We start from the raw sequence: 12,031 nt of genomic DNA on the forward strand, positions 1-12,031 counted from the left end.
ACACTACCTGCAGAACTGCACAGTCGAAAGAAAAATGGAATGGCTTCAACTCATTTGAGCAATGCAATTTGTACGCCCTGGCGAGAAAGTTAGTTTTGACCTACATTCAGGTCTTCAAATACTGAGTTCAAGAGGGGGAATCATTCAAGCAGTAGACAACGTGGAAATCTGGAACAATGTCAAAATACTGATATCTAGGATAATGATTTTATCGTTTCATTTGACTTTCTTCAATTCCTATCTTTTTAATTTTCAATTTCTGGCATTGAAGAAAAAAGCCATCAGTATACTATGTAATCTAGTACAACATAAGTAAATGCGACTTTCAATTACTATTGAATCAAAGCAGAGACCCCTCAAGCTCAAGGTTCCAGAGCAATGTCGGGGTGCTCTGGCCAGCTTTCTCTCCCCCATTCACCCTCCCTCAATTCGTTTTGTCGTGTTCACATGGAATTTAAGCTGCTTTTTCGTCAACATCATGCCTACTAGTGAGGGGGCCATTACCGAGTTTGGCTCCTCAAAACCCAATCTCATCCTGCAAGACAGTACCAAGTCTATCGAGAGTGCTTTGGTGAGCTTCCAGCAAGCCCTGACCGGTGTCTACAGTGCTTTGGGGGGAACCAACCAAGATGAAACCATGGCCAATCAAATCTCGACGGTTTGTCCTGGTCCAGTTTTCACAGAAGAAACGGTTAACGTGACTTTGGCCCGACCTCGGCCCCCATCTGCATGCGAAAAGGTTGTGCTCAAGATTAGGAACCCTCTTGGTAAAGATGGAACAACTGAAGACAACGTGGTTTTCGATGGAGCGTTTCAGGTGAAGTTGCCCAAGGCCAGAAAGACTGAGCTAAGGCCACTCTCAGAGGAAATGGAGAAGACGGCTCGACTTTTGTTGTCCTGTTCGGATGATGAGATCCCTCTCAAGTCCTGGAGGAGTAGAGATAAATGGCTCGCCATAGGGTTAATTATTTTTATTTTCACTTTTGTGATGTTTCTGACAGCCTTCGTCTTGTGGTTGGTGCTATAAGCTGAAATATAATGTTGCATGTACCCTTCATATGATTGAGGTTGAGAGCTTCTCGTATTTCGTGCTATTCTTGGGTTTCTGAACCAGATCAAGGAGATCCTCCAAAGACTCGGGTAAGGGTTGGCCTTGGGTCTCGGGTAACCGTCGATTGAAGATCCCGGACGAAAAGGTCAAGAGGCCAAAAACAATGAAGTGTAGGTTAGGCCAGGAAGATCCTAACTCGGCCAAGTATGGACTGGCAATTCCCCCAAATCTACAAGCAAGAATGGAGCACATTTGTCAACTTCTTAATCACATTAGCAGACCTTGTTAAATACTTTTTAAATGTAATCAATTACAAATAAATGAGTTTGCAATTGCAATCACAATAACTTTTTTCATTTTGATCAAAATAAAACCCCATCAACAATATTAATGAGATCTCAAAGGCGCACTTTTGCTCAGTTTCAATAATGTCTTCAGAAAAAGCCCAAATCAATTAAATTACCCGTTGCCTTTATTTACACTAGAATTCCAGTAAATGCACGAAAAACACTTAATAAATGCAAAACTTGTTTCGAAAATCTACATTTTAAGTATGCTTTTATGGATATTTCAGATCAGCTTAAGATACCTTGAGATCAGACAAGGAATATAAAAAAGGTATATTTAGGTTTGAGTCTGGGAATTCGAGTCTAAAAATAACCGGCGCATTTTGAAGCTAAAAATACTAATTTGCACTCAGGTGCTAAATAAGTGTGCTCCAAATTTTCATGAAAAACACTTTTCGAAAACTGCAGTTTCTTAAATGGTTTTAGCTTTGTAAGGTTTTGGATCTGAACTAAAAATTCATAAAACAAAAAAATCAAAGTTGTTCCTTATGGTTTTGTGGACATTTCAATCCCTATGCACTGCAAACCTAACGTTTTAGAACCTATGGATGGCAGTTGAAAGGCTCTTTTGGTATGGTTCCTGACGGCAGAGGCGTTGTCGTCAATCGCCTACAATGGCATTAATGGCAAACCACGTTTTTACAAGTTGAATTATTTGCCAAAATTTCAAACCGCTGAACAATGCACATAGAACATCATCTAATAAAGGTAACGAATTTTACCTGGAACTAATGGCCATAACACCCATTGCCGTGTTACGGAATACTGTTGGGTAAATCTCTCCTGTATGAATGTAGATAACGGTAAAACTGGCGGATATAAAGAGTTTCGAAATTGTAGCGATACCGAATACGATTGATCCAAAACTCGCCAAAAGATAAATGGCTAGTAATCCACATCCAGCTCTGGAACGAAAGTTGCAACAAGAAAAGGCTGACTATACATGGATTAAGCCTAATTCTTACTCACCCTATCATTAGGTTACTCAATGCTTTCATCCGACCGTAAGTATCAATCAAGTACGAAGCTCCAAAACAAGCAGGTATTTCTACAAATGCACTTACGGCTGTTGCCCAATATATATTGTACCTAAAAATGAACGGAAGAGTAAAGGCAATGCCATCTTTTGCAATGTAGATCTCTCTTTACCCCGTTTTTGCATTTGACGCGGCCAAAGTAAGTCCATAATAACTTGAGCTGTTGACAAACCACGCATATAACATTATCATAGTTATCTTCAATAAACTCGGCCTAAATAGGGTGGTCACCGAGAAGCTCTTTGGAGATTTCTTCAAACCAGGGTCCTCAACCGAACATTTTAAAATATATTCCGGTTTATACGGCTTTCCATTTCCTTTTGAGAAAAAAACACATATCACATGAGAGAGATCCACGAAACACCAAATAAACCCCAATCTACAATATGTACCTTCCGCTATTTTTTGAAGGACGGCGTTGGCCAGATGAAAATTTCCTTTGGAAAGAAACCATCGAGGACTTTCCAAAAGAAACCAGGCAGAAACCATCATAGGGATTCCAATCAAGGTCGTGGCGCCCGTGAGGTCCCGCCAATATCGGATATTGGACGCCAAAACTGAGAGTGCAATCAGACCTATATACACGGAGTATTCAAGTTGTCCAATGATTGTCATCATTTGAAACATTAGTGTTCGATACTTACCACAAGACCACGTGATAGCCATGTAGATGGCAGCTAGACCGCGCTTGGATGGCCCGATCAACTCGTTGAGAAGAACAAATAGGGGTAGGATGTGGCCTCCGCAGAAGAATCCGTTGATCATTTGGACCAAGCAAAAACTGGTGAACCTAAAATTTCGAGTTGAGCGTTGATATAAGAAATGTTCCTTTTTCTTCATCAGATTGCTTACGTACGTTTGCGCGTATTGACCAAGTTGTCCGGATATCACCATTCCGGCTAATGTGAGTATCACGGTAAATCGTCTGCCATGCCCATCTGAGACAAAACCGAACAAGAGGGCTCCGACCATGACTCCACCCATAAACAAGCTCATCGTTAGAGGTCTTAGCCAACTCCTAAGGAAAGCAGGAAAATGTATTTATTATGTGCTTTAAGTACATTTTTAGTAAGAATGTCTTATGCACGTTTGCATATCCTGTTGACGTTCCTAATATTTAATGTCAGAGAGCTCAAAAAGCGAGAGCTTGATGCGACACTTCTTTGGTCCATCTGTTATAAGCTCAAGTGTGAAAGGGGTTTACTTATTACCGAATTGGATTAAGCTAAATATAGAACACTCTTTCTAGTTAAACCAAGAACCCTTTTACGTAAGTTTAATCAACGTGATATAAGCTATTCGCCTTTTGTTCCGCCTCTGAGAGGGAAGCAAATAGTTAACAAATATTAATTGCTCTGAGAAAATCTCATGAACTCTTGAAATCTCTTCGAGTTATTATTGCAATTAATCAAAGCATAATTGGACATGAAGATTGGATGCATGAGAATTTGCCTTCACTTTACCTGTCGCAAATCAGTGTCCATTCTGACACTGCAGAAGTTTCTGAGGAGGCGGATTGATAGCGAATTTGCAGGCATTGTTCATTTTGTCCATTAGGACATGCATTATGGAGAGTGGTTTCATTATCATTGGTATGGCAAGTAAAATCCTGTTCTTTGGCTGTGAACGAATATGACATCATGTGAAAGGGGTAGTAGGTGTGAATAAGAGAAATGAGCAACAATTGCTTCCATTGCTCTCCACCAAGTTCCCCAATCTCAAGAAAAATGTCATCCACTGTAGTCACCATTGCACACAGAATCAAGATAACTCTCGATCTCGTCCATCAATTCAAAACATTGCTGGCGACTACATATATCCGTTATCTTGACAGACTCGACACATGAATCACCTGTGGAGTGTAGAGGGTGGTATGTGCATTGGTTTTGGCCATGGAAATGGCGGGAGATTCGAATAGGCGAAATAGTTCTGATTTCTCGCTTTTTTTTTTTATTTACCAAAGATGGACGAACACAGGAGGTTTTAGTACATACGTGTTTGGATTTGAAAATCTAGGCAGTTGAACATTTTTTTAGAGTTTGACTGTGGACACCCTGATGTTCAAATGACGTCAAATTGCAGGGAACGCTGTGAATAATCTCTCTCAAATGAAGTTCAATAGAATCATGGGTAGTTTGACAAGAACAAGATACTCTTTCAGTGGAATTCTTTGATGACTTTAGTAGTCGATCATGCGAGCGATGACCCCACAGGCCAATCGAGAGCCCGCATTTCCAGTTCTAAGGCTCTCGTTGTCTCCTCCTTCGCCTAGATCATCGACGTCTTCATGCACCACAATTGCTCGACCTGCAAGGAGAAGACTTGAGAATCAATCTGGCTCTTATATAATTCGCGTCATGAAGCCTGAAATTTATTACCAAGAACTGAGTTCTCACGTCCAGGTTCGAGAGTAATTATCTTGTCCAAGATGAACACTTCTGTTGGATGATATCTTGAAAACGTTTTGATGTTACCTAAGTCACCAACATGTCGATCAAGGCTGAACGGATTTCCATGGTTCTTCTGCAAAAAAACAGAACACACTTTTTCATGCTTTGGAAAAAGCGTGCACCTGATGTGACTTTTATGACATTCTCGGTCACGTGGTCCTTTGACAAGGATATCAATCCGGTTTGCGAAGCATGCTTCCATTCCATTCGCTTTTTCAAATTGCCAAAAACAATGTCTCCTAAACTTCATATGACCAAATTCCACAAACATAGCGGATAAGATCCGGAATCTCAAAGCACGGGGGATTCGTCTTACCATGAAAGGGTTGAAATGGCCACCGGCATCCTTACAGTCATTAGTAAGCTCTCCGTTCATGTGGACATGAAAGCCATGGGCTCCTTCATAAAGGCCTTTTATGTAACCAGTCAGAAGAACAGCGGACCCTGGGCCATTTTGCTTCAAGTACAGGGTTCCTTTAACCCCGCTATTATCTGCTGGTTTCAAATCCACTCGGGCAACAATGGATTGAGATTGACCTGAATGAAGCGAGGTTTGGGGCCCTGCATATGGACTGGGTTGGGCTGGGTGTGATCCCCTATAGGGTCCAGGGCCTTCATATCCGCCTTGTTGTTGACCATAACCGTGGCCATAGTACGGATTGTACGGCCTTCTAAATTGTGCATTTGGGTCAGAACTGGTTGTGGCGAGGATTGCCAATGAGACCATTATGTGATGAATGAAGGCCATCCTGAAAGAGAGTGAGATGAGTATTGTTGTTGATTGGCAAAACTTGTCCTTGGTCCATATCAAGATCAATCTTCAGTCCTTGAAAGAGACACAACATTTGTACGATAATGCAAACTGATGCATTTTGTCGGTGAATTTTTGATTGGACATTTTTCAATTGAAGAGAACTCAAGAATTTGTGAAACTTTTGACTAAAAAAAGTAGCCTCATATGTATAAAAACCCATTGAAACAAATTCAGCGTTATCGATGGTGAATCAGGAGTCGATGTGATTCCTTTTGTTACCTAAAGCTTTTATCTGGATCACACAAAGAGGGTATTCCTCCGCCTGAATATCAATGAATTGTCAAAGTTTTTGATTTCTTATTCCAGCTCAAATTCATGTAGAAGTTCCTCCGATTGCTCCTCAGTTACTTCTATCGCCATAAATTTAATCGAAAATAGAGAGGTTTCAAAACCTTGCGACAACTTTGTTGAAAACCATGTATCTTGATCCACTTCATTTCGGGATTCGTAATGCATATGAACTTCTCCCAAATTAATGAAACTTTTTCCCCTCAGCAGTCTTAAAGCTCTTGGTATTGCATAAGAATAATTTTGGATTCGAGACGTCAATTTTTTCTGGCTCTCCCTACTTGCTACTCATACATCATCTAAATTAAAGGGGAATGATATTCCACGACGGATATATCAGATGCTTAAAATCAACAAGGGGAATCTGGATCAAAAATCCGCTCACCGAAAGGGTGGCTGACAACTGCTGCTATGCGAGTTTTGTTTTGCAGACTTCCTTACCGGTACTGGGAAATGGATCTCCAGTAGTTCAAGTCAGAAAAAGGTACACAGTTTGCTTGATCTTATGTTCATATAATATTTGATCCACCAACGAATTAGAGTTGGCAGAGTTAAACTCTCAATGATGAGTTAATTTGCAATCTTGAGCACAGCTCTCGATTGACGAAAGATTTGAACTGCTTCCAGCAAAATAAAGGCTGACTGACTTTGCTTTTCGGCAAACAGCCTCCACCCAAATGTGAACCTAGAGTTGATCCCAAACAGTATGAGCGATATTTATCATCTTGGGGAAGCTTAAAGCAATCTGACCCTAACGCAAATAATAACATCAAAAAAAGTGCTGTGTGACTGCTTGGAGAAAGGGGGATGCACAACTCAAGGCGCAAAACAAATTGTCTATACTTATAAAAATATGAAAACACAATCAGATACATTCAACATACAATCAGTGTTTTGGTTTCAACAAAAACACTATGGGTGACATACGAGAATATACACTTGACGCACGGAATTCAATTGTGATGAATTCAAGCTGAAGTTCCCAATTCGGTGCACTAAAATTGCTCCGTCTAATATTAGCTAGGGGCGAATGTCCAAGTCATTAATTTCTATAGTGAACTGCGTATGTAACACTCTTGATCCTCAAATGAGTTGGAACATCTTGATAGCTTACATATCTACTTAAGTTGCATCAATTTCTTCATATTCTTAATGTTTAATTAAGATAATGGACACAAATCGCTTGCTACCTCAGCTCACTGTGGACCCAGATCCCACCCAGTCGTCTGGGAAAGTCCTTGCCTACTTTTCAAGTAAATTACATACAGTTGGATGCAAATCATTAGCTATCAGATCGAAAGAGCTTTGTCGTGTTGTAGGAAAATACTTGGGCTAACATTCAAGGCAAAATATGTGTGCAAGCTACTCAATGGATAAAGTACATATCGCCCATCACCTATCTAGTAAGAAGTGTAGGAAGAAGGANTCACCTATCTAGTAAGAAGTGGAGGAAGAAGGACATACACAAATAAGAGCAAAGATTTGATAATGCTCTTCGATGAACGATGATACGATTCAATAGCGATCCTCGGATGACGTCTTCTCGGCTGTATTGAAGGTCAGTCGATTCAGACATTACTCCAGTCCTTTTAGTCCTCTGCACGGCTTCCTGGGTTCCTGAATCCAAACGTTAAATTATCCGGCTTCAACACAGTTCCCACTTTTCTTGCACCACCACAATGGTTGAGACCCAAAGACAAGAATAGAGGACTTTTCTCCTCTAGAGTTCAAACGCGACTGTTCTCCTCGGAACTGTTTGCTATCTGTCCTAGTTTAATGATTGGTGACACTTCCCTTGGTTTTCCATTCATCATGTTCCACTCTCTTCATTCAATTTCTGAGGTCGAAACGAGCAGCGTTAAGACGGACCTACATTCCTCACATGATTTGAGAAGGTAGTGGTGGCAGGTTTGGGTTGACAGGGATGTCCTTTTTCTCCTCCTTTTTTATAGGGTTGTCTTGAAAATCTCGGCATTCTTTTCTGGACCTTTTTCCAACAAATTTAGTTGGAAACCTGACATTGCAATGTGGGGAAATACATTGATGAAGCTTCTGTATTATTTTCGCAAAGTTTGCCACGTGAGTTCTTTCCCCGTGAGGCATTGAATTTGGAGTAGGCTCCTCAATGTTTGGAATAGGCTTGAGAAAGAATAGCGCTTTACTCAATAAGATTATCTTAGACGCATGCTCAAAGGAATGTAAAAGCATGTTTGAATAATGAGCAGATTGTAGCATAAAGATCACTCGTGACCTTCTAGCTTCAGAATAAGATACGCATCTGTATTGTCGTTTTTTACAAACAAACTTTCAGATTGCTCACCTTATACTTGAAAATGAAATGCAAATGCGGAGAATGCCAATAAGTAATCACAGTTGTTGATTTGTCCCAACACAAAAATATTATTTCACATTTCACACCCTCTCAGGACCAATTCACTTCTCTGAGTGATGATGGATGCGTTTCATTGACTTGAATTCGTCACGGATGTGATCACAGGGTAGATAATCAAAGTAAGTCAAACCCGCCTTCAAAGCTTCTACCAACCACCATAGCAGCCCTAATTGGATGGAAACGAATCTAGTACGACAAAACCACCTCAACAGAAGGAGCGTTTTTTATTTGACAACACCGCGTACTTCATAACGAGGCCGAGTCATAAAACCTGTCAAATGTTTGAGAGATTGCAGGATAGATTGCAGGATAGATTGCTTTCATAAGATCATGTGCAAGTTCAATTGGAAGGGAACTTCAGCAAAAAAAACACATTGAGTGATAAGGTTTTCTGAAATTATTATTTAGAAAAGGGTATATTTAATCGTTCGTCTCATAGTTGGACTTTGTCATTATTTTTCAAGGTTTATTAAGCAATTCTTCAAAAAAAAGAAGGAATCCAAGCGTACATGTGCAATTTCTTGTCATTTATCTGGATCCATGACCAAATTGTGCCCTTTATAGAAGGCGTTGCTCTTTCACTGTCCTCTGGTTACGCGGTTCTGTTTAACATTTGTTGTCACTAGAACGGAGTTTGTAAAGGAAACACCGTTCAATTTTATGATGATGAAGTGAATGGAACCTCTTTGGTTTGAGACTCCTACTAATATAGAGCATGATTCAATCATAAAATGGCAATCAGTGAGTCAAACATTACAATCAGTCAGTGATCGCAAAAAGTTTTGGCAACGATCAAATCAAATCTACTTGGCCTATAATCACTAACCAACGTAGCCAGTGCAATACATTTGATCCGGGACCAGAATACCTATCCTATATCTAAAAAAAAGATGCTGTCAAACGGCTGACCAATTGTATAACCAATCAAGGACATTGAGGATCTCTCGGAAATGCGCCCTCAAACCGGTTCATAGTACACGTTTTCCCAAACACTTAGCCGTTTGTGCAACATACTCTTTCATGTGAGCGAAGTTTGAGAGTATAGGGCGATTCATTTCCACTAGAGCTCTCAGCAGAAAGATGATAAACCATTTTGTCTGGGTGACATGCTCCTGCAACCGACATTCAGACTTTGTTTTAGATGCACAACTTGACATTTGATTCACCTAATTAAGATAAAGTGTTACTTAAAGAGTCACTTCTCTAGGCTGATTAATATAAAAAGTTTAAGTCTCAATTAAAAGATGATATAGAATACGTCTTCCGTCGTCAATAAAATGTATTATGATTTGAGTGAAGTCAATAAATTTGTTCCAGTAAAGTGGGAATCATTTTATGGTCAATTTTTATGCAACCACACAACTCTCAAGACAAATAAATGACTTTCATTCTTACATCATGAAATGTTCTTTTCAATTACCTGAACTCATAAGGGGAAATGAGATGGGCACCCTTCCACAATGGGATATAACTTGATTGGGACTGCCAAAAATAATGCTCGCTATTTATTTATGTTAATTTTTTGACTACTTGACAAACATTCTTTATTTGGGCGAGTACTTCGCTGATGTGTATTGTCTTTAATAAATTGTAAAAAGATGCTTTGCCAAGATTTTTTTTATTATTATTATACGTCGATAACGTTGTGCAATAAGTTGGAAAATTTCCAAATAGAGGTGAAAATACTATTGTGAGGTAGTACACATTTAACCTCAATTAAAAAATTCGCTTTAAGAAAAAACAACAACACAACCTTGTTTGCCGAATGTAACGTGTAAGAAGCTGAAATTGGTTTACTTTTCTCAACATAGGCTACCTATTCTTGGGACTACCAATCCCTTCATAAAGTGGCCAATCTCTCCGAGTCTCTGATTTCATCGTAGCGAAATAGATATTCACACTTCTGTCACTAGACCTCTAGATCTAACCTCAAATTGTACGGTACAACAGAGTAGACAAAGTTTTATAACTAATTTGGAGCTGTTGGCCTCGAACCTTTATGGCCCTATTTCCCAACATCTTCAACGAATCCAGGCATATCCGCGAGAAATTTGATAAGCTAGCACTCTCAGAAGGATGCATGGGTCAGTATTATTCGGAAACTCTGGAGTGCGGTACATGTAATTATGACGTCTCCACAATTGAGGCTTTTAATTAAATGGAATCCCTCAAATTATTTCATGCGCTATTTTCAGATTTCCAAAAAAAGTTTCGAATCAGTTCTGTCGAGAGGGTTACGAAAATGCTTTAGAACGTTCAAAGGTTCCCTTTTCTGAATAATTTCGAAACAGATAGCCTTCTTTGAATGACTTTTCTTCCTTATCAAATTATATTTACGGACAGTAGTGACTGACAATGAGTATTATGAAATAATTCTTCTCCTCTTTTGGAGAGTCACTTTGAATGAAATGGACTCCTTGGGTGAAAACGTCGAAATATCAAACGTTGATGATATTTTTTCATGGCACTTTGGGAAATAAATTTGTTTGTTCACTCCCCATAATTATGTTCAAGATTACACCCACGGGGTTTCCCATTGTGTTGCTTGATATTTTTTTCTTACCTTTGTCAAGTCTTCCTTGTAATTTGAGCACGACAAATAGAACAACCTCTACTTCAGGATGCTCCTTCTTTACCAAGCCTCGCGAAGGAAATGAAGAGCCAAAGTGATGTAAAAGATCATCCATTCAACTAATTCACACACTGACTTGTCTTTTCTGTAATACCAACAACTCCAGATAATGGAGATGAATAGGAGCGGAGGAAATATGCTAGCCCTATTTTTCATCTATGATAATATATTCGTGGAGTGTTGTTATATGTATCAAATTCTTCCACACAAAAAGTGAAGAAGAACTAAGCCAAAAGTAGGCCATCGGTTTTAATATTCTTGCATTTTGATTGGCATATAATGATTCAATCACATTGTTGATGTTTTTCCATCTGGTTAGTAAGAAAACAAAAAGTTCAATGTAGGCAACTAAATTCGTGTGCATTTTAACTGCAAACACAAATGAGAATCGAACCAGAAGCTGAAACAACAACTTGAATGGGAACGACATTTCAAATGTTTTTCCAGGCTCTAATCTATAACATCGTACGAGCTTTGTCCTTTTGCTGCAATTCTTTCGCATCGTACCATAAATGTGTTGTGTACCAAAAGCCCAGGACGTAGAACAAGAAACAAAACAGCAACATGGTTTTAATTGATATGTCGTCATGCGAGAACAGCATCACACTAGTTCCTTGCACTATATTGGTATAAACCCAATTTAGACATGAGGCTCATCAAGTATGAACCAATTATATTGTACTCGTACTTTGAATAGTTCACCAGTGTGAAATAATTAAATATGCGTACTGCTAGAAAATGATGCCCACTCCTGAAGCTTCCATAAATAGAGAAAAGGCTTCTAGTGGCGGTGAAATAATTATCCTTTCCAAATACTTTCCGTTACGGTTCCAAATATTGTAAAGATGAGAAATTTGTTTTTGGAATTCTTGGAAATGTTCTTTGCCTTTTTGTTCAAGAATCTAATTTTGCTTCTCCCAAACTCTTGGAGGTTGTAATAATCTCGGGTTGATATACAGTTCATTAGCGTTAATTGAATGAGACGGGTTGTCAAAATCTGTAAACATTTGGAACGGATGG

The 12,031-nt window shown here is 39.3% G+C and overlaps 2 protein-coding genes across 3 annotated transcripts; both read right to left on the reverse strand.

Moving 5' to 3' along the window:
- Positions 1-956: 956 nt before the first annotated feature.
- Positions 957-4,300, reverse strand: LOC131889059 (organic cation transporter protein-like). Its single transcript, XM_059238055.1, has 8 exons — positions 3,899-4,300; positions 3,292-3,453; positions 3,080-3,225; positions 2,828-3,010; positions 2,548-2,752; positions 2,368-2,487; positions 2,121-2,303; positions 957-1,280 (listed from the first exon to the last, which is right to left on the reverse strand). The coding sequence occupies exons 1-8, from the start codon at positions 4,183-4,185 to the stop codon at positions 1,055-1,057; spliced, it is 1,512 nt and encodes a 503-aa protein (XP_059094038.1). The 5' UTR covers positions 4,186-4,300; the 3' UTR covers positions 957-1,054.
- A 62-nt stretch (positions 4,301-4,362) lies between these two features.
- On the reverse strand, positions 4,363-11,103 carry LOC131889064 (superoxide dismutase [Cu-Zn] 5-like). Of its 2 annotated transcripts, none has more exons than XM_059238060.1 (4): positions 10,943-11,103; positions 5,202-5,634; positions 4,814-4,958; positions 4,363-4,742 (listed from the first exon to the last, which is right to left on the reverse strand). In XM_059238060.1, the coding sequence occupies exons 2-4, from the start codon at positions 5,631-5,633 to the stop codon at positions 4,615-4,617; spliced, it is 705 nt and encodes a 234-aa protein (XP_059094043.1). In that variant the 5' UTR covers position 5,634; positions 10,943-11,103; the 3' UTR covers positions 4,363-4,614. The 2 variants fall into 2 exon arrangements, with proteins under 2 accessions (XP_059094043.1, XP_059094044.1); XM_059238061.1 differs by lacking the exon at positions 10,943-11,103 and adding an exon at positions 8,308-8,466.
- Between the last annotated feature and the right edge of the window lie 928 nt (positions 11,104-12,031).

The sequence above is a fragment of the Tigriopus californicus genome, chromosome 10 (genome assembly GCF_007210705.1).
Source record: "Tigriopus californicus strain San Diego chromosome 10, Tcal_SD_v2.1, whole genome shotgun sequence".
Lineage (NCBI taxonomy): Eukaryota > Metazoa > Arthropoda > Copepoda > Harpacticoida > Harpacticidae > Tigriopus > Tigriopus californicus.